This window comes from Polyodon spathula, chromosome 12, assembly GCF_017654505.1.
Source record: "Polyodon spathula isolate WHYD16114869_AA chromosome 12, ASM1765450v1, whole genome shotgun sequence".
Lineage (NCBI taxonomy): Eukaryota > Metazoa > Chordata > Actinopteri > Acipenseriformes > Polyodontidae > Polyodon > Polyodon spathula.
In genome coordinates, this window is record NC_054545.1 from 32,600,850 (window position 1) to 32,626,600 (window position 25,751).

General features: G+C 36.5%; 1 protein-coding gene across 1 annotated transcript in view; it reads left to right on the forward strand.

Moving 5' to 3' along the window:
* The first annotated feature begins 543 nt into the window (after nucleotides 1–543).
* The window catches only part of LOC121323801 (janus kinase and microtubule-interacting protein 2-like), a 29,007-nt gene continuing 3,799 nt past the window's right edge, over nucleotides 544–25,751 (forward strand). The window contains exons 1-21 of the mRNA XM_041265018.1: nucleotides 544–633; nucleotides 14,152–14,403; nucleotides 14,632–15,129; nucleotides 15,793–16,002; nucleotides 16,478–16,576; nucleotides 16,931–17,077; nucleotides 17,238–17,378; nucleotides 17,719–17,775; nucleotides 17,881–18,003; nucleotides 18,446–18,574; nucleotides 18,708–18,791; nucleotides 19,307–19,369; nucleotides 19,477–19,575; nucleotides 20,461–20,559; nucleotides 21,004–21,057; nucleotides 22,227–22,292; nucleotides 22,571–22,639; nucleotides 23,272–23,349; nucleotides 23,834–24,037; nucleotides 24,379–24,444; nucleotides 25,677–25,751. Coding sequence (XP_041120952.1) covers nucleotides 14,275–14,403; nucleotides 14,632–15,129; nucleotides 15,793–16,002; nucleotides 16,478–16,576; nucleotides 16,931–17,077; nucleotides 17,238–17,378; nucleotides 17,719–17,775; nucleotides 17,881–18,003; nucleotides 18,446–18,574; nucleotides 18,708–18,791; nucleotides 19,307–19,369; nucleotides 19,477–19,575; nucleotides 20,461–20,559; nucleotides 21,004–21,057; nucleotides 22,227–22,292; nucleotides 22,571–22,639; nucleotides 23,272–23,349; nucleotides 23,834–24,037; nucleotides 24,379–24,444; nucleotides 25,677–25,727 — 2,466 coding nt within the window. The 5' untranslated portion in view covers nucleotides 544–633; nucleotides 14,152–14,274 and the 3' untranslated portion in view covers nucleotides 25,728–25,751. The remainder of the gene's footprint in view (nucleotides 634–14,151; nucleotides 14,404–14,631; nucleotides 15,130–15,792; nucleotides 16,003–16,477; nucleotides 16,577–16,930; nucleotides 17,078–17,237; nucleotides 17,379–17,718; nucleotides 17,776–17,880; nucleotides 18,004–18,445; nucleotides 18,575–18,707; nucleotides 18,792–19,306; nucleotides 19,370–19,476; nucleotides 19,576–20,460; nucleotides 20,560–21,003; nucleotides 21,058–22,226; nucleotides 22,293–22,570; nucleotides 22,640–23,271; nucleotides 23,350–23,833; nucleotides 24,038–24,378; nucleotides 24,445–25,676) is intronic.

Sequence of the window (25,751 nt, forward strand, 5' to 3'; positions counted from 1 at the left end):
TATATATATTATATTACCTTATTTTTGGACCTGTGCTACTAGCAGCCTACTGCTATATTGATTATGTAATAAAAAACGAATGAGAAACTCCCCTAACATTTCATTCTCTATATTACAACTACTAATAATAACAATTATATATTTGCTCACACTAGATGTTTTGTTTTATCAGAGACGAAAAATGCATGTGCTTTTGTTACATATGGAGGTGTCATAAAATAGGTGTTGTTCTTCCACACTAATATAGTACCATGTCGCTTTAAAACACAGCACGCTGCCATGTGCGGGAGTATGAGAGCAGCAGATTTGCCTGCTTGTGCTTCGGCTCGGGCTCCTTTTGTCTGTGGACTGTTATAGCGACACTCCAGCTCTGGGTGAGGGAGAGACAGGGAGGGATGGATGGAGGGAGGGCGGGAGGAGGAGGACGAGAGGGCTGTCATAGAGGCAGACTGCGGCTCCACGCTATGTCAATGAGCTCATTCTCTGTGGAGGAGAAGGAGGGCGGGTCCACAGCATCACCGTACAGAACGCGCACAGCACGGCTGCTGATGCTGAACAGAAAAAAAAAAGCAAAGCCATGGGTTTAGATTTGAGGATTCCGGGCCTTCATATATTCTGGAGAGTGTTCTTCTGGTAAGGGTTGTTGTTGTTTTAAATATATTCACCTTTTCGCAACTGATAAAAAAAAAAAAAAAAAAATTAAAAAAAAAACGCATTTGAGTGAAACTAAATAATCTGGAATGAATTGGTCTAACATTGTGTAGTGGTAATGTTAAGAAGGGATGATAACATAGTCGGTTATTATTATGCATTTTGAAGTGAATTCATCTTTGCATCTGTGCTGGCAAAGGGATGGGTCTTTGTTTTCCTTTAAATGGGTAGATGTCGTTTTGGTTCTACAGTGACCAATCGAATGTATTTGATTGTTCTGCCATTGCTTTCATGTGTTTTGAAGAGAGAGCTGTTTCCTCTGCTGGGCTTGGCCTCTGTGGTGCTATAGCCAGGCTGTGCAGCATCTTTGTAATGGCAAGTGCATTGCTGAGGCATGGCTGCTACCTTTACAGAGTTATTAACAGACCAGTGATATGATGCTGTATGTTCCAAAATACATTTCAGACAGGGATAGAGGCTGTTTAGACAATTGTGTATATTCTGAAAAAGTGAAGTTATTTAGGCAGACAGATGTGAATGTTAGTTTTGTTTTTTATACACTCCATTTGGTGCATCTGTAGCTAGGCCTACAGATGCCTATTCATTTCAATTAGTGTACACTGAATTGCATTGTGTAAATGTACCCATTTGTATCTAAATAAAGCATGAAATCTAATTGTTGCCACTCCCTGACAGTTTTTTCTTTAAATATTTTATTTTATTTGTATTCATTTTTTTCTTCTCTTGTTCTGTTTTTAGATGTACTTATATATTAAGAGTAGATGTCTTTAAACAGCTCTTGGCTTTTACTAAACCTTTTCTACATTTCTAAACCTGCTGTAATGCTAAATGATTTTATTTGTTGAATTATTTCCCTTTGCTTTCCTGGGATGCCCTTGTAAATCAATGGTTTTATTTTTTCAAGCAATGCAACGGCATCTGTGCTCAGCCAAAGTCAAATGACAAGGAAGAAGCCGACAGCAGCCCTTTCAGTTTGTTACATGAAATACTTGACGTCTCAATGGGGAAATGTGGCAGTTTTAGAAGCTGTGTGTGCACTTATGTCTCTACACTTCAGATCTATTATAAATACAGTGTTGAGGGAACACCATTACATGCAATAGTTATCTGGATACCATATGATCTTTATACTAAAATTAGCCATTGCAGAAATGCAGTCTATTGTTATTCTTTGCTTTCAGTTTTCAAGACCCTCTCCTCATTTATCCTAATGAAAGTCAAGGATATTGACCTGTATTAATGCTTCATTTTGGATATATTTCCACACAGTGAACACAGAACACTGTGGCAGGGGTTTATTTTCATATAGAGTGAACACAGAGTTGGGGGTATGACTTATTTCCCCTTAAGTTGCATCTCTACCCACAATTGACATCTATCTGCTGTTGACAAATAATGTTTAAGATAAAGTGATATTCCCGGTTACAGAGTTCATGGAGTAGAGAGGTCGGCACGATTACATTGTGAAATGTGTCGTGGAAAGCTGCATTAACATTCAGTAATTCACAGATTCATTCAATATGAAACTGCCATTCAGCATTTACACTTTCATTATATTATTTTACATTTAGTCACATTTTTGAGAGGGACGACTTTAGAGTTTACAAATTCTGAACTCAATTACTATGTCACCCATGATTTGCCTCAGTACAATGCAGTAGAGATAATTTAAAACAATTTTTAATAAAATGCACGTAGACCTAATGGGAAATTATGTAGGATACAAGAGAGTTCAAAACTTTTAACAATACAAAAATAAACCAATGAAGGTAATTCCATAGCATTTTAGCTTTAATTACATGTTTATAGTTCTTATGCCTGTACGTTACAACACAACATATATCACAACACACGTGTGTGTTCCTATCAACTATACAGTACATCACATTTGTTCATCATTTAAGAACCATTCGTTGTGTTGCGCTTTTACATGTACAGCTCTGGCCAAGCGTTTTGCATCATCCTGTAGAATGAACTAATTTTGCTTTATAAAGTTGAATCAAACCTGCTGAATAATGTTACGATAGACATGGAAATATCCATTTTCAAACCTAAAGCTTAAATAATGAGCTTTAACAATACCAGCCTGATTTCTCATACCACGTGGCTGCCGGGGTCAAATTGCATGACTGCCATAGCCTTATCTGTTCAGTCCTCTAGGATAACCACTCTGTTTGTAAGATAGTTCATCGTAGCTATGGAAATAACAACCACTGGGGAGTAGGACCACTTTGACACCTGCTCAGCTGGACTAGGTCTCTTTATTGTTGGTCAGGATTGACATGAAAGCAACAGTGAATGGATGAGTGATAGACTGCAGCTAATATAGAAGGATGAGACTTCCCATCTTGGTTCATGTGGGACCCACTGTAAAATAACAATGAATTATTACAATACCTTATTAAATGATGTTGTGTTACGATTTTTTGCAAGATGTAATTTATGTCTAGCACCACATTTTTTAAATAACTTGATTTTTAAATTGGAAATATCTTAGTTCTGTACGTTTTGGTGTTCATCTGTGTCAATTTCTAAAATCTTTTATACTTGATCTGCTGGTTGCCTGGCATTCCATCACTACTGGTGCACACCAGCACCATCTTTTTACAGGGATTGGAGCCAATTATAAAAAAAAATATATATATCTGAATCATACATGGTTACACAAGGTACTAGAAGCTAGTAGCAGTGTTATCCTTTCCTCAAATATTTCTTTGTTGTAGACTTGTGGATTCCAATCTTGTTCAAATTGATTTAGGAATTACCGTATACTATACCATGAATTGGCTTGTTGTTTAAATCTGACAGATTGTACGACTGTGAGTCCCCGCAGTCATAACCCAACAATGCTTTGATTTCATATTGATTTTTTATGCACTAACAATTACTCAGTACTTCACAACCCCTAGCAATGAGGTCTAGTCAATAGGACTGCTTGGTTTTTAATAGATGATTTATGGTTTAACAATGTATGTCAGGGTTCCATTTAAAACAAAAAAAACCCTCTGTACTCTGATATAGTAACACTAAGTTAATTTGCTCCCTTCAAAAATAATGGCTACAAATTCATAAAAAACTAAATCAATGTGCAATGGAAAAAAGACTGTCGTCCTGTTATAATCAAAATGGATGTGATACCTCTGATATTGTGAGTATTTGTCAGTGAAATTCAGGATTATGATACCCTTTCCATCCTTTTACCCAGCTGTGCAGTTACTTGATCAGGGACTTTGAGATGTAACTTATGTCCTTTGGAAGTCACATGAATTTGTTTCAGTGACACTGGCACCCACTGTTTTTCTGGCACTGCCATCTGTAAAATATTACATATTAAAAAAAAAAAAAAAAAAAAAATCAGTTGGGATGGCTGCTACATTTTGAGTGCTAATAACAGGATAGCTGCAGTTAAATGTGAGTACTGTATGAATCAGTATTTCTACATGGTTTAACCGGATTCCACGTGATAAAAAACACAATTGCATTTTATACTGCTATTAGATGCTGTGTTTAATGGTTGCATTTACTTAACAAATACATAGTGCTTAGTACATACTGGCGTCATGTAGTATAATACGCAGTTCATAAAATGTTTTGGTTGTTTCAGGCGTGTTTCAGTCATTTAACCTAACTAGGCTTTTGAAAGCCCTATGAATTGTAAAAGCCTTACTTCCAGTACTGGCTCAGTGAGATACTGTTTGTGGGTTTAATTGAATGATTTGCACAGGCTAGCTCATTCGATTTCCCAGAAAGTGTATTTAAAAAAAAATAAAAAAATGTCTAATCCTCACTGGCCTGGACAGTGTTTTAGAGGTTCAGATTAAAATTGGTCTGGGCACAATAGCACATGGGTATTGCTTTGCACTGTAGCTCCGGTATATTTCCTACCATTATTCTTTGCAATTGATTGGGAGTCAGTTTTCCTATTAAATGCCCTGTTTGTTAAATTCAGTTGGGATGTCGTCTTTCGTTTGTATCTTAGAGTGGTGAGGGTATGGAATTGGTTACCTAGTCGTGTTGTTGATGCTGAATCACTTACACCCTTTAAGACCCACCTTGGGTGAATGGCCTTATATTCTATTCTGTTTTATATTCTAATTTAGAGTTTTCATAGAGATTCAGTTTCCAGTGCAATCTAGTAATTATGTAAATTTTATAATTTTTTCAATGTCATATGTGAAAAAATGTCTTCATGAACTGCTTTTAAATTAATGTTTTATATAATCTGTTTTCCTAATGTGTAATGTATTACTTAGATAATTATTAGCCCGTTGCTCTGTAAAGGGTAAAAACATGAAATATCCCTGCAGTTCTTTGTATAACCTAAGCTGTGCATCTATCCTCTGTACTTAACAACATAACACTATGTAACACAATTTTTGTTCCTGGGTAGTAAGTGTTATTTCCTAATTGCTTATGCCTCAAAAGTATAGAAAGTATAGTAAATACAGTATAATCGTAAATCTCAAAAAACTACTCACTTCTAAATCTTTTGTAGTCATTTTTATATTACTTTAGTATAAATACATGTTAATTTGGATTCATATGTTGTTTTTTTCTGACTTTATGTGAACGAAAAGACACATTTGCCTGTTTTCCCATTGGAAATAGTGATATTGTGAAATATCACTGTCCTGGTCACAAAAGCAAAGTTTGTGGGGAATAATAGCCGTTTTCTATACTTTTGAGGCATAAGCAATTAAGAAATAACACTTACTATCCAGGAACAAAAAAAGAAAATAAAATTTGTTACACAGTGTAATCACATACATTTAGGATAATAATTCTGGATTTAAAGTGGAGACTGTACAGGGATTACATGCAGGCAGATGTTATGGCTGGCTGGTCTGCCTTTTGGAATATATGCCCTTGAAAGAGGTGTCCCATGCTGGTATATGCAGAAAAGAGATCAAACAATGTTTAATACAGGACCTTAAACTGGAAACATATTGCATTTAGCTGTGAACCCTCCCCCAGCAATAGTACATTCATAAGTCATGGTTACAACTACTGTAATATTGCATTACTCCAGACAGCAATTGCTTTTACAATTCACTGGAAATATTGTGTAGTATTTATATGCAAAAAAAAAAGAGGAAAACAATAAAAAGCTTTCACACGTTTGGGCTTGAAAAAAATGGACTTAATTATGAATTCATTTCATGCCAACAAATTATCCTGTAATGAAACTTTTCTAGTTAAACATTTATAGCGTGTGCACATTTCATCAATAGTAAATATATTTGTCCTGTAGCATCCTTCGGATACATCATTTAATAGTACGGCATGTTCAGTTTCATCATTGTATTGCTAATTAATATATTCATGCAGAAGTGCAGATAAGATACTGAGTACTATTAAATCACCTTATTAAATATTAAGGACTGAGTACTGAGTAGGTTTTAAAGTGGAGACTGTACAGGGATTACATGCAGGCAGATGTTAATGGCTGGCTGTTCTGCCTTTGGGAATATATGCCCTTGAAAGAAGTGTCCCATGCTGGTAAATGCAGAAATGAGATCAAACAATGTTCAATGCAGGACGTTAAACTGGAAACATTGCATTTAGCTGTGAACCCTCCCCCAGCAGTTCTGGTCCAATACGTATGACGTTTCTAAAATCTGAGGAACAAAAAAGGAACCTCAACCTCTACTTTAATTAGACATGGGATCTGCACAATGAACAAGAACAAGTAATGCTTCAAGCAGACACAAAATTATACTGTAGTGTCACATGATGTCAACACAATGTTTTCAAAGTCCAATCCCTGGGCACAGTAGGTGATAGTGCTAAAAGCAGAGATACATTTAGCTTTTTTGTCACTTACTGGTGTCTTAAAATGTCACGGTATATAACTGGAAGATAATGACACACTTTAACAAATCAGAATGTTAATTGTTGCCTAGTTAATACAAAGTACAACACCAGCGTTGCCCCCTTCTAACAAATACTCCAGTTTTATTCTAAAAGATTCCTTTTGATTTGATAGCCTTTTATATGTGAAATGAACATTTTAGAAACACAGTAATGAGCCAGCATTAAAGCTGTACTGCCTTGTGCAGGGTGTAATTGCATATTTTCATGCTAAGAATGGAATTTGACACATTTCCCTTGTGTGCATCATCATCTAAGGCAGTATAAGAAAAGCTTTGTTACAACAGCTAAACAAAGTTGAGAGTTGAGACTTGGTGAAGTTTTCTGTTTTTTCTCAAACAATTGTATTCACAAAACAGACCCATCGCGGCCATGCCCGAGATTTTCTTTTTCACATAACACATTTAAGCAAAATCTTCAAACGAATTGCAACAGCAATACAATTATATGTATTTTCATTTGAAATGTAATCATTTACAAGGGAGATCATCTTTAAATAGATCATTAGCTGACCACATCCTTTTCACTTGACCTCCTTCAACCTTTAAGCCCTGCATTACATTTATTGTGTAAGCAATAAGACCTGATTAGGCAATACCACAAAGCCTAGGGGCATATTGAGCCCCGACACCACAGCTCCCGGAAGGTCTGGTATTACCCAATACTGCCTACCCTTTTGGGTCTTATTGCGCTTAGAAAAAAGACCGAAACAAATTTTGTGGTTTAAAACTTGAACATAGAAGTTTTATTTATTTTTTCAAAACAAGGAAAAAAATGTCTTTAAACAAAACACTGTCTTACGGGGTTGGTAAAGACAACTATTTGTTCTGGGCTGTGAAGTTTACAGGACAATTAAATGTGCAGTTGCTTGGGTTGAAAGGGGGAGTCTGTGTGTATGTTGAGCTGTTGACTGATCTGAGGACTTGTGAGGTAGTGGTTTAAAGCTGCGTGCAGAGAATCGTAGCCGACCATGGAATAGTTTTCTCCTAGGCTGTTCTGACCTCTGTGTAAGATTTACGAGGGTGATTATTTAAAGTTTCCTCAGGGTCATTATGCCACTCAACAGTGATGTCATTGTTCCCAGCCCGCTGGTCAAATACTGTGACAGCCCACTTGGTGTTTTTTTGTGTGTTTATTTTCACACTCTGTTTCTATCTTGTCAAGCTGCCTGTTGTCTGTTACTACTAATCTTTACTCACAGTTTGTTCAGATTTGTTTTTTTCTTCCATTGGTCTGTTTCAAGAGAAAGAAAAGGATGTTGGTCAAGAGGGACTCTACTGGTTTGGATCGGCAGTTGATACAGAGTTTCATCCTCTAGATCTGAAGAAGAAGTATAGATCAGATAAACTCAAGTGTTCAAAAGAAGAGGCTATTACTGCTGGGCTGCTCCAGAAAAGAGCTGAATGCTCAGATTAGTCACCTTGACAGCAACTACTTTTAGTGCAACAGTCTACCCATTCCCTGTATTTAGGCTATCAGATAACAATGCATTGTGATGCCTGCAAGTGCAGCCTAAAAAAAACAACCTTATAAAAAGAAAAAAAAAACATGTCTGAGCTATAGCAACATCAGAAAAGCAATTACAAAAGAAAAACATGTGTTTGACTGAAACTATATAGAGCTTTGTTACAGTTTGTTTTGTGAAACAGGAGCGACAGAAGTGGTGCGTGGGGTGCTGTTTTTAGTTCTTTTGATTTGGTTTCCAGGCCATGGGAAATTGGTTTGTTTTACTGAAACACCATAACCTTTGAGGCGGATGCTGGGAAGTGTGGATGTAAGCTGTTTTAAATGAACAGTGTTTCTGTTTAAATCGGTCTCTGGAACTAGTGCTGAAAAAAGGTGGGTTAACCCTTTAGAGGTAGGCACAGTTACATAATCTGGTAACCTTGACTCTAAAGTAGTAGCCCAGTGTTAAATTCATCAACACTATTCATTCTTTTCATAGGTGAACAAGTCCTAATTCTGTTATCAAAGATTATTATTATTATTATTATTATTATTATTATTATTATTATTATTATTATTAATAGTAGTAGTAGTAGTAGTAGTAGTAGTAGTAGTAGTAGTAGTAGTAGTAGTCCTATTTAAATGCCTAAAAGGACATCGTCACCTCCAGCCGTCAATGTGACGACTGGAGAAAAAAATTCAAATCAGCATCCTCATAAAAGAGGATGCTAAATAAACAGGCATTTAACTAAATTAACAGGAAAAAAAAAAACAGAAAAAGGACTGTAAATTAAATGTTTAGAACAAAAGGGGAGGTGGTACAGAGAATGCCCCCTAGAGTCCACTGGTCGACAAAGGCAGTAGTAGTAGAAGTCCTATTTAAAGCCCATAATGGGACCGTCCAATGTAGAAGACAACTCCAGCCATCCAGCCATAGAACAGGAGTATATTCATAAGTTATGGTTACAACTACTGTAATATTGCATTACTCCAGACAGCACTTGCTTTTACAATTCACTGGAAATATTGTGTAGTATTTATATGCACAAAAAAGAGGAAAGCGATAAGAAGCTTTCACACGTTCGGGATGGAAAAAAATTGATGCAATTATGAATTCATTTCATGTCAACAAACTATCCTGTAATGAAACTTTTCTAGTTAAACATTTATAGCGTGTGCACATTTCATCAATAGTAAATATATTTGTCCTGTAGCATCCTTCGGATACACCTTTTAATAGTACAGCATATTCAGTTTCATCATTATATTGCTAATTAATATATTCATGCAGAAGTGCAGATAAGATATTGAGTACTATTAAATCACCTTATTAAATATTAAGGACTGAGTACAAATATGTGCTGATACTGCTTTGCAAACCATTATTTCTCAGTTATGTTTTGTAGTCTTTGGAAACAGGCTGCTAGTAGGAGGAAGCCTGTGATATTCCTATATTTTATTGTATGATGGTTTCCATTTGTAGCCATTGATACAGCACCATGAATAGCTGGTAAATATAAAAGACAAAACTGATTTTATTTTCTTATTCTAATCTGACTTCTAACTGCACAAACACTCCAGGGTTATATGTGCTCTGATAGGATTAAACACACAAATTATCAATTATTCATGTATCTGTGCATCAGAGGTTCAGACATGGCCATAAATTTTGACAGCTTCTTGTCAGTACATCCATGTTGGTGTTCAAGCCTTTTCCAGTTAGGAAATGTAATTCCTTTATTCATTATTTTTGAAGTAGTGGAAGATCTTACGGTACAGTACCAGAAAGCCTGGCATTTTGTACTTGTAAATGCTGAGTTTATCAGCTATCATTGCAGTGTCCTCCTTGTCTTATTTGAAGTGGATACAATCCTTTACCACTACCAACATTACCGGAATAACATCATATATTTTCACTAAACAACCTGAAACTTGGCAGAAAGTTATGGATCTATAAACCTTTTGAAAATAAGCTGGATTGCAAGTTTGTAAGTGGGTCAAATTTATCGTCAAAAACCACTTAATACCACAGCTACAGTAACTAGTTTAGTGATAATGATACCTCTGATATATGTGTTACTGTGGCAAAGTGGTAAGCAGTGTGCAGGTGATCAAAAACAAGACAGACAACGATAATCCAGGTGCAACAGTGGTTTATTTTGCAAACCCAAGTGGTCTGGTGACCAAAAGACAGTAAACAATAATAAACCATGATTCAAAAGCAACACAGCGGCATGTATTGCTTTCATTTGTAATTCGCGGGTGGAACCCGAAATAATAATAGTCCTGTTATATTTTACCCACACGTAACACAAACACAAACACCAGTCCACAGTGCATTCTCTAGCGCTCGTGGTGAATACAGTTCTTGTGAAAACAACATGCAGTGATGTTTGACCTGGGTTTAGTGCTGTCCTTCCTTGACAGCTTCAAGTCGTGTTACCTGTCTAAACAATAACAAACAGTATTTTTAAACAAGACAAACAAGCAAAACACTCACAGTTTATTTTCCCAGAGTCTCCTTTTGGTTCTTGCGTTAACCATTCACAAAGGAACAGATCACATCACTACATCCCTTTTTTATACCGTCACCCATGACCCCTTGGTCAACTAGCGCATCCACTCGTCCAATCCGTGGATACCACACTTTTTCCCATCCGGGTCATTGGTTTTGTGTACCTTAGCTCCACCCCCTTTCTAGGTTGCCAACTTCCGCCTAACCCTGGGAATTAACTGTCGTGACATTCAGTCCAGGGTACTCTGTTCCCTTTACACAGCACCCTTGCAGGTCGGGAGGTAGATCTAACACCAAGATCTCTGTCACTTATATTCTTGAAGGGGATATGTGCAGTATGTTGATGCAATTCCTTGTTGTTAAGATTGGTCTTTTCAATAAGTTATTTGCAAAAAATCTTTGAAGGCATTAGTAAAGAGGCTGTATTTGAAATTATAATTGGAATTTACAAATACATATGACAGCTCTTGCTATCCATGAAATACTGTTAAAATTGAAAAGCTTTTCCCCAAGTACTCTAATAAATAGTGATGTCGAGAGGGATTATAGACATTGTTAAATGTACATCATTTTCCTAGTGAGGGAATGCAGATTCCACAGCTGGGGTCCTGTGGATAATCTAATTATCATTGTTAATAGCATCCTTATTTTCTTACCAAAGATTAGCTCCCCACAAAGATCCACTACTGCACCTCAATCCTGCCATGCAATACATCCCAAGAAGTAAACTGAGAATTATGTATTTTATCATATTTTTCAGATTATTCCCTGTTTGTACCTGTTTTATCAATTGCATCATGTTTTTATAATAATCAAGCTCACACTTGGCACACTTTCTTAAGCTATTTCTCATTTTGCTTCAAATCCTGTAATGATTGCATGATATATACAACTTCGTCAATTATAATATTGCAATAACCTAGTTTGTGTCAATAGTACTCACTGCTGATGAAGGGACTAGCCCAAAACTTGTGTCTACCTTTAGTGACTTAATTTGGAGACAGGGTCGTATCTTTCATGTATTACAGTGACCTGTAATTTTATGGTTTAGTTTTTCTTTCAGGAGCTGTATTATTATTATTATTATTATTATTATTATTATTATTATTATTATTATTATTATTATTATTATTATTATTATCATTTAGCAGCTGCTTTTATGCAAAGCAACTTACAGAGACTAGGGGGTGAACTGTGCATCAACTGCTACTGCAGAGTCAGTTACAATAGGACCTTGGTTCTATATCTTGGTTCTATATCTCATCCAAAAGCACAAGCAGGTTAAATGACTTGCTCAGGGGCTCACACATTGAGTCAGTGGCTACAATTAAACCGGGAACCTCCTGGTAACAAGCCCTTTTCATTAAACCACTGGACCACCAAGCCTTCCTATACATGTATACAGATTTGCAGGGTTGAAAAAGTTGGTATTGATTATAAGCTGACTCCTGTAACCTCAAAATCGTACATATCATGCTGAGTACGACATGTAACCCTTTCAAAATTTTAACAGACTAAGCCAATCTTACCTATTAAATAGCACCTGGTTAGGGTTCAGAGCTAATGTGCTCTCCTGAGTTGGAAAAACTGATCCTTTAGCTGAAGGGTCTTATTTTTGGTGCAAAAGGTGCTGTGGTACATCTTCACTCTTCTCTTAGGTAGAGAACCGCTGGTGGCAGCCAGTTTGTTTCTGAGTGGTATTGCTTGTTATGTTTGCATTGCGAGTAGTGATTTCAAGTTCCTGGGATGGCTTCAGTAACCCTCTGGTTTTGGTTTGATTTATTGTGACCAGGTCGGGCCTTGTCCTCTTGTATCTTGTTAACACAGAAATTTTAGAATTTTAGAAACTCGTGTTTCTGTGAACTGAACTTCAGTTGGCTGGAAGAAATAAAATGTACCTGCTGATACCTTTCTGGAAGTCTTTCCTCCAAGTGTGTATTAAGTCTCAGCATTATACAAATAGCCTGATTTGATCCATAATCGGTATACACACCAACAACAATCTCCAATCCTTAATGGTGCTGTGTTTGAGTGAGCAGCTACTGTGTTTGATTCTTTGGGAAAATCACATGCAGTCATTTTCAACTGCTACTATTCAAATTTCAAATAAATATGCTGATTTAGATATATATATATTTTAATGAGATAAAAAGAAGAATATATTGTATATTGATGCAAATCATATTCTCAAATAACTGGGATCTAACTAAAAATAGGTCAAAAATTGTACACCAGTATTTTACACAATAGATTCTGTTAACTGAGTGAAATTTGCATAGCCTTGTTTTAATTTCTGGTATTTTAAAATGTTGACCCTTTTTGTAGCATGATCTCTCAAAAGCATTATGCAGTTTAAAAGATTAGCTAAGAATGGGTAGCATGGCTGTTACAACACCACAAGTATAATGCAGAGGACCCGGAAGCCTGGGTTTGATAATCTTTCAATTATCACTATGTTACCCTTTGTCCCTTCTGTGCATTCTATGCAAGGGGATGTTAGGTTATGTTGGCTATAGTGACAGCGACTGTAGATAAATCAAGGGAGATCTTAGGCTCAGAATAAGAATAAGTCCATTTGTGGTGCAATATGGTATGATACAATACTGTATGGACATATGCAGCTTAACAGCAACCACCACCACTTGCAAATGGAAGGCAGAGATAATTCATCCTGCCTGCTGTCTTGCTAAAGGATTTTTCATTTTCCATTCTACAGTACATGTGTTGTACAAGGTTCTGCCATACTGTAAATCTATAGGCCTGGAGTCACTCATGCACGCAGTACATTGTGCACCATCAATTTGTATTAGCCAATCAAAACAGTAAATCCTACAGTGTCAGATCACCTGATGTTGAACAGGGCCCTGCAATCTACAGTAGCAGCTGCTGCTGCAATACTGCCAGCTTAGAGGCTTTGGAAGAATATATATCTTGCTATACCAGCAATATAACAAGTACAGATAATGTTCTTTTTAAACATAAACACCATTGTTGAAAGCAGAGTGAAAACTTGCATTTGCAGGGTTAACAATAAAATTCACTTAATATACCCAAGGGAGATTTTTTTTTTTTTCTTTTTTCCTGTATTTGCATTTGCACTTTCTGAGAATCGGAAATTTATCCCTTTTGGGTAAAGCAAATGACAGTAAAATCTGCAATAATTCTTTAACCAGAAACAACACGCAAGTTTCAATAGTTTCAATTGACGATTCCCCAGTGTTTCCCCTTCCAGTCCTTTCAGGAACCAATGCATCTATCTGTCCAGAGAAGAAGCTTTAGGCTACTGTAGCATGCACAGAGTGATATGGGTCCACTGATAATCAGTTGCTTCTTTTTGTACTAGATAGGATATCTTTGTACAAACTGCAGTAGCATTGTTATTACACAAATCAATAGAATGAATAGAGCCATGCATATTTTTATTTTCTATTGAAATGAATCCGTCAATGCGTTAATGACATAACATCTCAGTTCATGCACTCAGGTTGTTTGAATTGGCTCTCTTCTCAGTAAGACACTTTCCTGTAACAAACCACCAAATTTTGATAATCAAAGCATGAATGTGCTGAACAATTTTTAAACCCTGTGGTTGGGGATGAGATAAGAGTAGAAATGGGGTTCAATATGTGTGTGGCTTGTCTTAACAGGTCTTCCACGTTCCAGAGATAATGGGGAAGAAGCAAGAAATGAAACACAGATCTCATCGATTTCTATTGAAGAGATGAATATCCCTTAATGAAAATTTTCAAGGCACCGTAGTATTTCCAAAAATGGCAAAGAAAGGGCGTTCAAAGGGTGAAAAGCCCGAAGCTCTGGTTTCTTCCCTGCAGGCTGCCAACGAAGATCTCAGGTCAAAACTGACAGATATTCAAATAGAATTACATCAGGAGAAATGCAAGGTAAGTGTGTGTTTACTGGTGTCATGTTGTAATCACCAGTTATCTAGTGTTTCCCCCTAAAACTAAGATATTCCCACTTGGTGTTTATATTATTATATACTTTAGTTGGTACAATTAAGGTGTATGCAAAATAATATATATATATATTTTATATAAACACTTTAAAAATAATAATTATGATATTTCATTTTCACCCCATTTTTTTATTTTTTATTTGTTTTTATTTAGGTAAGCAAACTTGAGCGAGAAAAGGTTCAAGAAGGAAAGCAAATCCGCGAGCAGGAGCAACATAAACACACAGTGACCCTGACGGAGCTCAAAGCCAAACTCCACGAGGACAAAATGAAAGAGCTGCAGGCTCTCCGTGAGAACCTAGTCAAACAGCATGAGCAGGAAATGGCGAGGACAATAAAAATCAAAGACGGGGAGAACCAGCGGCTCAAGACAGTGCTCAACTCCTTACGTGACGGGAGCAGCGATAAAGTAAGGACAGCTTTGACGCTTGAGGCCAGAGAGGAGGCCAGGAGATTCTTTGACTCTGAACGCCTCAAACTGCTGCAGGAAATTTCAGAATTGAAATTGGCCAAAAAACAAGTGGATGAGGCCCTTAATAACACGATTCAGGCGGATAAAATGAAAGCTGGAGACCTGAGAAGCGAACATCACTTACATCAGGAGCATATATCCAAGATCAAGTGGGAAAGTGAAAGAGACATCCGAAGGCTGGTGAGTAAATCAGATTAATAAATCACTTGACCACCTATTGCACTGCGTATTTTTTTTTTTAAAAAAAGGACAACTTCTTTCCTGTATGTATTAATCCATTCCATGAACTCACCACTCTGTGTAAGAAAGAGGAGAGCCCACTGAGATCTAATTTCCAAGGAGCATACTACATTAACTGTATGTGTATCTTAATTTATAAATGGTCCATAGTAAACAGATAATAGCGTCATCCTTCAAGGCAGAGATTTGAAGAGAACTACCCTTTGTTCCTGAGCAGGGGTATTTAATAAGTCACTCTGACAAGTCAATGGAAGACTGCTATTCCAGCACCTTTCAAAAGTATGGGCCATAGATCAGCGAAATGTCTTTAAAGGCGAATGTATTTAAAGGAGATCTCACAAGGAAGAAGGGCTCATGGTTGGAGCAGCTGTTGCCACACTGAACTTGAATAGATAGACTTTAACAGCACTCTTATGATACAGAGTGACATCCTTCTTACGGTGCACCGTTTCTAGAAGCTACATGTCATTCTTACTCTCGACAGACTTTTTCTTATGAAGGTCTGTGAACTTTTTTGTACCACTGTCAGTGTTACCTGCCTGTTTACAACATCGTCATGTCATCATTTCTCTAGACAAGCTTTTTTGTTTGTAATGCCCGCAGGTAGACGAGATTAAATCAAAAGATAGGACAGTTTTCGCTCTGGAGAAGGAGCTGGAGAGTCAGACCAGCTTCATTCAGAAGCTCCAGTTGCAGAAGGATGCCCTCGATGAGCAGCTTTTTCTGGTAAAAGAGGCTGAGTGTAACATTGGCAGTCCCAAACGAGAGATTCCTGGAAGGGCAGGAGATGGGGCAGAACATTGTGGCAGCCCAGTAAGTCAGATACAATTATTAAAATCTGCTTTCATTAACTAGGATTAAGGAAGTTAAGGACTGATTGCAACAAGTTACTAGATAGAAAAGGACTGAAAATATAAACAGTGAATGCCACTGCTCTAAGCCATTATACCTTGCTAACAGTTAATCTTTATTACATTATCAAAGTATATTATTTAATAATACTCTGTTATCCATTTGCAATCATAGTAAAATAAGTATGTTTATTTCAGGTCTAACGTAGGTAATATTAATAAAACAAGAATTGTAAAGCCAAATAATATAAAAGTGATCTTTATTATCATGAGAAAGAAGTAATGTATCAGGTTATCCAAAGTATATCAAATATAATGCCTGTTTACTCTTCATTCTTAAAAATACGTCTTGTGACACTGACCCAAAGAACTGCCCATCCTGGTACCCTGCAAGTGCAGCCGACACCTTGACTGATGCTAATGGCTTGTTCTTTCAGGATTTGCGGAGGAACCGCAGAAGGGTTGCTGAATTAAATTCAACAATACGCAAACTGGAGGACAGAAACACCTTGCTGGTGGATGAAAGGAATGAACTGGTATGGGTTTTGTTAACCATGATTCTGATCTATGATATTGAAGTAACTGTTGTTCAAATCCATGTAATGAATTAAATGTTACTTAATTGTCACCATCATTTTAATGAAGTACAATTCTACTAATACAAATGCTAAAAAGAAAAATAGCATATTGCTTTTTTTCGCTGAGAATCAGTATTTCCGATTGCTTTATCGAGATTTTAACTGTACTTTCATTCAGTGACTGAATTACAGTATTACAGTACTGTTCTATCAATATGCTTGTCTGTTTGTATTGGAAGCCAACACAATGCCCTCATGCAACGCAGCAGTAATGCTCAACACGAACAACATTGCCTGTTTGTTTTTGAACAGCTGAAGCGAGTTCGAGAATCTGAAAAACAGTGCAAACCGATTCTTGAGAAGAACAAGAGCCTCACTAAACGAAATGATGAACTCACCCAGTCACTGCAGCGCTTGGAAGACAAGATGAAAGCATTAACGAAAGAAAACCTGGAAATGGTACGTATCATAACGTCAAGGTTCGATGTCAAATTGCTTTTGGAATATTCCAGGTAAACAACAACACATTGAAATGGAAGTGCTTTTCAACTTGTTGTATATTGTAGCGCTGTAGATTACTCCCACTTGCTCAAAGCCTTGTGTGTGTCTTTGTCCACAGAAAGAAAAAATCAGTTCTCACCCACCTCTGAAAAAACTAAAATCATTGAACGATCTGGATCAGGCTCAGGATGATCAAGAAATAGAATTTTTAAAACTTCAGGTTCTAGAACAACAGAACATGATAGATGACTTAACAAGGGTAAGCTATAGACACACTTGTACAGTATTAGAGTTGTATCGAGCACACTGGTCAGTCTCAAAGTAGACCAAAAGCCTGTTATTTTCTTCATTTTTTGTTTCTCGTATGGGCATTGTTAAATTTTTGTTTACCCTGCTGAGCACTCCAACCGTTAAGTAATTTTGTTTTTAACAAAGTTACTCTTTTTGCACATACAGCATGCAATGTGACTTAAAATAAAGGAAGAAAAAAAGTACTTTTCATTAACAATTCCTTATTTCTTGAACTAGTAGGTCTCAATGTAATTTCTAATTATATATGTAGTCAATGTAATTGCCCATTGTCCACATATTGTTTTCAGGATAGAGAAAAATTGCTGCGTAAGAAGCGGCATAAACGAAGTTCAAAAGCCCACAAGGTAAGCAGTGCTTACTACAAAACAGCACACTTTTCAATGACCTCATCATTTTAGAGTACTGTATGCATCTGCAACGCAAAGTATTGTTTTTTCTTTCTGTTGAAGCGGCCTATATTGGTGGACACCTTTTTTGGGTACGATGAAGAATCAATGGATTCTGAAACCTCTTCCGTGTCCTCGTTTCGCACTGACCGAACACCAGCCACACCTGACGAGGACCTGGATGATGTAAGTTGAACATGGATCAAATTGAATAGATCTTAAACGACAGTTAGAACATTTTCTAATAATGTAGTACAGTAGCATTTGTACAGATTTTAGAAATAGAACATTTATGGCAAACAGTGTTAATTTTACATTTTATCCAGCTCATTTTAAAGAAAAGAATATTTGTTTGAATTATTAAAGTATATTTCAACATGAAGAAAAACAAAAAAAAACAATGTTTGTCCTAGCACTGCTGTAAAAAATAATGAAATCTGGGGTTGTTTTTCAACAAGCTGGTAAGGATGTGTTGTAGAATAGCAACATTGTAAATTTGAAATTAACGTTACAGATTTGGAGAGAAATTCTAGTTAACATTTTAAAAACAAGTCCCAGTATAGAATAGGAATCGTGACTCCAGGTTTGCACACTTGAACTTATTGATGTGGTCTGTGTTTCCATGAAGGGTATGGCAGCAGAGGAGTCTGAGCTGAGATTCCGACAGATGACCAGGGAATATCAAGCCCTTCAACGAGCCTATGCTCTGTTACAGGAACACACGGGAGGCCTTATAGATGCTGAGAGAGAATCGAAGGTGAAAATCAGCCCTGAAGCAATAGCACTCGATAATAATCCCAGCTGTTTTGGGACCAGTTTTGTTCAAGTTCTTTTTTTTTTTTCTTTTTCTTTAACTAACAATACTGATGCATGTTTTTTTTTTTTTTCAGGCCCAAGAACAACTTCAAGCTGAGGTACTCAGATATAAAGCTAAAATTGAGGATCTAGAGAAAGAACTTGCCCAGAAAGGACAGGTAAGTAAATCTACATGTAAACGATGTGTATTAATCATTACAAAGGCGAAACACCATTTTAATTCTGTGAATAGCGTTAGGGGGATCAGGTTAACAGGTTTTTCACAAAATTTAGTGCATAACTGAAAGACAAATAAATAATGAAAACTCAGAAAACTCATTGAGATAGTTACAGTTGTGATTTCTGAAGGGTCATTTTGTTCATGTAGTCATCTATTGTGTAACAGCAGTTAACAAGTTAGTGAGAACAACCGTTACATTAACATTTTGCATAATGGCACGGTGGCTTTGGAGAAACAAGTCACTGTTCATTTGTTTTACCTGCAGTTTTCACTATTCATTGGTGTTACCTGCAGTTTTCACTATTCATTGGTGTTACCTGCAGTTTTCACTATTCATTGGTGTTACCTGCAGTTTTCACTATTCATTGGTGTTACCTGCAGTTTTAGGGTTTGCCAGTTCTCATTGTACATGCCATTGTTTTGAATCTCAAATCTGCTCATTTCTTGTCCTAGGATTCAAAATGGGTCGAAGATAAGCAACTGTTTCTTAAAAGAAATCAAGAACTTATTGAAAAGGTATGTTGAGGCTTCAACTACAGACAAGAGGTATATAAACTACAATACTTTTGCAAATTATGTCTTTTCATGGCCAAAAATACTTTTTTTTTTTTTTTTTTTTTAAGATACACACCCTTGAGGCAGAAATCAGCCGTCTTCAAGAAGAACTTCAAGACTCCAAGGACCAGAATGAACTGCTAGAATTTCGTATCTTGGAATTGGAGGTAATGCCATTTAGATTTTATACAGCATGTACATTTCTTAAACAAGCATGAGAGTTACACAATGATGCTACATTTTAGAAAGTAATAATAATAATAATAATAATAATAATAATAATAATAATAATAATAATAATTTAAAAGTATTTCCCCAGGAAAAACTCAATGAGATGCAGCATCTATGTTGCAAGAGTGGCCTAGATGAGTAGCAGGAAGTGGCACAAAGTCATTCATAATTACACACTAAGCACACAGGGTTTTAAAAACATTACATTTCAGCACATTCTTTTTAATTGTAAAAATATAATGCTAAAACGTGCTTCTAATAGATTTGTTATTGTTTTTTTTTAAACACAATGTTGTTCTTTCGTTGTTTAAGTTTCATCATATGCAGCTTTATCTGACAAACAGAGACGGATGGAGAACACCCCCTAAGGCCAGCCTTTGAAACAAATTGAAATTCACACACCATTTCACACAGTTCAATTCTTCTGGTGCATACCTAATTGATTGGCTAATTCAGGCTTTTCATAGTGAGCAAGCAGTAAATAAAAGCCAGATAGGCCTTAACAGTTTAAATGCAGACTGCTGCCACCCAGTGACCAAAACGGCAACATACAATAACAGCAACATACAATAATCTAGCCCCGTTGTTCTATGGTCCTCATTATAATGACATGTGTGCTGTACAGTAGTGTGTGTTTTTAGAAATAGTGTAGTAGGCTATATAGTCTGTGTTGTCCCCTGAACCTGTAACAGTATCAACAGCCCATAGCTCTCTGTCCAGATCCCAGAAACTACAGGCCATTACTAGCGTAGGAGACACACTGAAGGCAGGTACAGTAAAGAAAAGGATTAACATGTTATTGTTAATATTGTTATTTACAGGAGCGTGAAAGGCGATCCCCTCCATTCAATCTCCAGATCCACCCCTTCTCGGGTGAAGTCAGTGCTCTTCAGATCTACTGTATGAAGGAAGGGGTCAAAGTATGTCTAAGCATTTTTATTATGATTATCCACTCCATAACCACCCGAAACTGTATTGCACTCACACTGTAAAAAAACAAAAAAAAGTAGGATATTTAAAGTAAAAGCAAGGTTTTACAGACACACACAGAGCATTTTATATAGCGTAGCCCTTAGAGGTTATATCTGAATGCTTAGAGCAGAGGTGTAGATTGGGTCGTAATGTTATATTATTGTTTATCATATGACCGGCGGCCATTCTATTTCATTAGAGATTTCAGTTCCTATTATGGATAAACAACAGCATGTTGCCAAGTCGAGGGACTGATTCTACCCCTGTGTAGTAAGGGCCTGTACAGCAACCATAGTGAGATTACCAGTTCACAGTGCCTTTTTGTAATTGCTAAATTGAAATTCGTAGCACTTTTCTTGTCAGTGTTATTTCCAATGTTTGTTTCTGTTTAGGATGTATGTATTCCTGATCTAATAAAGCTGTTGGACATTCTGGGAGACAATGGTGTAAGTATTCCAGTGTCAACTTCATTGTTCTGTTTGTTGTTTTTCCTGATGTATGGTCATTTTCCATTATGGGGATAACAAATCTCTTAATGCAATGTACGTTACATATGACTTGTCAGTGTATTCTGGTGTAATGTGAGGTGTGTGTGTGTGTGTGTGTGTGTGTGTGTGTGTGTGTGTGTGTGTGTGTGTGTGTGTGTGTGTGTGTGTGTGTGTGTGTGTGTGTGTGTGTGTGTGTGTGTGTGTGTGTGTGTGTGTGTGTGTGTGTGTGTGTGTGTGTGTGTGTGTGTGTGTGTGTGTGTGTGTGTGTGTGTGTGTGTGTGTGTGTGTGAGAAAGAAAAGTTATTTAAAAAATGTACACACAAAAATGTAAAAGATTAAAAAATCTTTTATTTTCAGGACGATTCGGGCAAAAGCCTTTCTTTATCTGTTTAAAAACAAAAGTAAAGTAAAATGCAGTAAACTTGTTGCTATTCAAGAATTATACAAAAAATGCTGTGGATGGTATCATGATTATTACAATAGAATGTTCATTCCAAGAGGTTCCAAAGTTCCCAGTTTGAAGATAAACTCGTTCCTTTTGTTTCCAAACAACATTTGTTCCATAGCACTGATTGATCACACAGACTGTGATGTCTTCAGCAGTGTGATCATCACTGTTGAAGTGATGGGCTACTGGGAATGCAGTGGTGTTAATGTGAATGCTTCTTAAGTGTTCTACAAACCGGTCTGCTAAACTCCTTTTAGTTTCCCCAGTATACAATTTGTTGCATTTCTTACAGATAATGCTGTAGACTATTCCTTTAGATGTATTGTACATGTAAAATGTTCCTGAATGTTGAATGAAGATTTAATGCCTCTAATCTCTGTTTCAGAATGAATGTATTTACAGGTAATACATCATGGTCTATTACATGGATATGTGCCTTTCAAAGGTTTATATATATATATATAATATATAGTTTTCTTTGGAATGTGATGTCATAATTACAATACATTATTTTCTATGCAACTACACCAAACTAAAGATTTCAACTTTTAATTGAATAAAATGACTGTATGAGAGGCATGATTTTTTTAAAATAACTAGGTTTTTTTTTTTTCCACACAATATTTCGAAGATAGCTTGTTTCCCCTCTTGAATTACTTTACTTGTGTTTGTTTTGCAGAATTTAAGAAATGAAGAGCAAGTAGCCATCATACAAGCAAGCACTGTATTGTCACTTGCAGAAAAGGTAATTTAAGACAAGAACAGTTTCATCCATGATAGGGATTTTAGATTGTGAATATTAAATCTGGATATTGTATAATATTAACATAGGATGACTTTCTCAGAAAAAGTTTATCTTCCAAATATTAAGTTTTGTTATGAAACATGTTTTCTTGTATTCAGTGTTGTTGTATTTATTTATTTATTTATTTATTTTTTGCTGATCATTAAGTACAGTATTTTGCTCTGATACCTCTGATACCCTTTTTAATGGATTTTCTTATTGTGTCTTATGACACCTAGTGGATACAGCAGATTGAAGGCACTGAAGCTGCTCTGCATCAAAAAATGCTGGACTTAGAAATGGAAATGGTAAGAAAATCAGAAATCAGCATTCTGGAAAAAAGAAAATCAATGTAGATATGGTCCTGTTGAGGATCACTCTTTTGTAGTACTGTAAGTTCAGGCTATACAGAAAGTTATTTGCAGAGGCACCCATAGATTTATCTATTTGTAACATCCAGTTGTTTAGGGGTATACAAAGGAACCTGTCGTTCCGTCTGTACTGCATATCACGCTTAATGAAGTTCACAAGTAAAGTTTGGGAGGAGGGTCAGACACCAATCTCCTCGTCACCAAATTCAATCATTAAATTTACAGGTTAACTAATTAAGATCGTTAACACTATAAATATTCTCTTCACTTACCTCTCAGTTGCGTTTCGATTTCATTGTAACCCACCACCTCCCCATCTCCACTTTTTTTTAAAAACAATTTCGAGGTTTTGTCAATGGGGTCTCCACCTCGTCCAGTTGGAGAAAGCCATTTGCACTTTTCACAGAAGCCAAATGCCATTTTTCCGTGTGAAACAGGCTAACTCGGGCTTGCCAATCCTATACAAACATCGTATGTCATGGATTGCAGTTTACGGTTCACTGTCATGTGTGTTGTTCCCTCAAAGGGAAGTTTTGATTTAATCTCTGTATATTGTGTTAAATTTGCAGGATATGTTTTGTAAGCAGAAAGGCTACTTGGAAGAGGAACTCGATTATAGGAAACAAGCCTTGGACCAGGCATACATGGTAAACAAACTCACTAAAAGTGTACTTGAGATGGGTCCTGTGAGATTGCTATTGGGCATCCAGTGTTTAAAGTGTAAATGCAAGTATTTTGCTTTCTGCAAAATGAAATTACAATAACCAACTCTTCAACCCTCTCTTGAGATAAACGATTATAGCCTGATTGTAGTTTCAACATTGCTTCTTCCATTGGCATCCTCAATGATGCCCTTTTTAAAATGTTGTCCATCCATGTTAATCACAAGGATGTTAAATCAAAAGGATCTGTCACACACTTCTGCAGCTGTTAACATATTTGTGACCCTCATTAAGACCCCACAATTCTATCTTAAGTCCCCTTGATGTAAGACTTCCTGCACTTTCATTGTTATTTGGTACACCAGGAACTGATCTCATATGGAACATTTCAGTGATGACATTTAGACTCAGTGGGATATCAGGGTGTTTTAATCACTGATTTACAACCATTTCAATAAAACTTTCACAGCAAATCCAAGATCTGGAAGCCACCCTATATAATGCCTTGCAGCAGGACACAGTGATCAAATTCGGAGAGTCTCTGAGCGAGAAGCAGAAGGACGAACTGAGATCAGCCGTGGAGAAACTGCGGCGTCAGATGTTGAGAAAGAGCAGGGAGTTTGACTGCCAGATCTTGCAGGAGAGAATGGAAATGCTGCAACAAGCTCACCAGGTAGTGTAGGCATTTCATTTTACACAAAGAGCTTGATGTGAAAAGCACACTGGAGAGACAGCACACAAGCTTTCAGACGGCATTAGATCTGTAAGTGAATGCATACAACTGAATGGTTGTGGATAGTGCAGCATTGTAAATTGATTTTTAAAATTTTGTTCCGGTTCATAGTCTATTAATAAGAAATGTCAATTTATCTAAAATATTGGCTGTTATTCTGCTTGCTAATTAGCTGTAATGTCTTTAATATCTAAAATATTCTAAAATGTTTTATCAGATTTTACTTTAATTATGATTGACAGCTCACAGTTTTGCTAAAAAAAATCTTTATAACCTTTTAGAGAATTCGAGATCTGGAGGATAAAACGGATATTCAGAAGAGACAAATCAAAGACCTGGAAGAAAAGGTAAGATCTGCTTCTCTTACATGTCATTATTATGCAGGTCAAGATATGATGGCCATGAAACATGTAATGGTCCTGATGGATTAATTGTGACATATAATAAGAATACATGATTTCAATTATGAATGGCATGAGAAATAATAAATATTCTTCTGTTATTAAAATACCATTATCCATCCCTCCTTATCATACTATGTATAATTTACCTATAGAGATCAGTCCCTTTGCAGTTTGCAGTGCCCATGTCCACTGATCTTTTAGATTTTCATAAAGACTGCACCCAAAGGTAAAAGCTAGTTGGTTGTATGACATGCATAGCTATCATCTTGGAAGTGAGCTGAGATAACTGGAACGTATTTCACAAACCTTTCAGTCTGTACATCTTTGACATCTTTAAACCAGTGCCATAAATGGAAAAAAAAAACTATTATCTGAGGGATAAAAGGAGGCGCACAATACTGCATCAGCATGTAAGCTGCAAAAGTGTATTGCGGGCTGTATATTTAATTGTATTGCCTCTTTAAACAGAGTGTTATCAGGCTCACTCTGATCGCTGGGTTATTATTGAAGAAGACTATAGAGTGGAAAGCTAGATTACAAAACTTGGTTATTTTTACATTTTCAGTGTGGCATTAACCTGATCATTAACCTGACCATTCTTGCTGGGACTAAAAAGGTACAAATATCTGCGGACGTTTAAAAAAAGGCTTACTTGTCAGAGGTGAATTGTTCACTCCCGCAGCTTTGACTCCCTATTATAGCTTGCTGGTGCTTTTGACACATATAACGGTTCTTCCACTAGCTTGTTAGTGTAAGTGGGATGGTACTGAGCTTTAAAAAAAAAAGAAAGAAAAGAAATGCCTTGCAATGTATAAGTCTGTTTTACAATGTAAGCTGTAGAACCATGCAGTTTTATCAATGAAGTTGATGAAACAAAGGTTCAGATCTTCAGTAGTTTCCAGCTTTCACGACACTACTCAGACTCAAGCATCTCATCACATAACCCCTTCTGAAGATAAGCATATTTTGCATGCTGTATATTGAGACATATTTTCAAAGAGTTAGGGTTAGCGTGATTTTTGTGCACTTCTGTTGAAATGCTTTGAGAGATGCCATGCTCTGGATGTATCTTCTTGTTCATTCATTTTTTCAAAGGTTCTCCTTCTCTTGAGACTCTCGTGCTTTAACCTCTTACTAACACTGTTGTCTTTTCTACTTTTTTTTCTCCTCTACAGTTTTTATTTCTGTTCTTATTCTTTTCTCTTGCCTTTATCCTTTGGCCTTGATGTCTTTGACACCTCCCAGCTGAG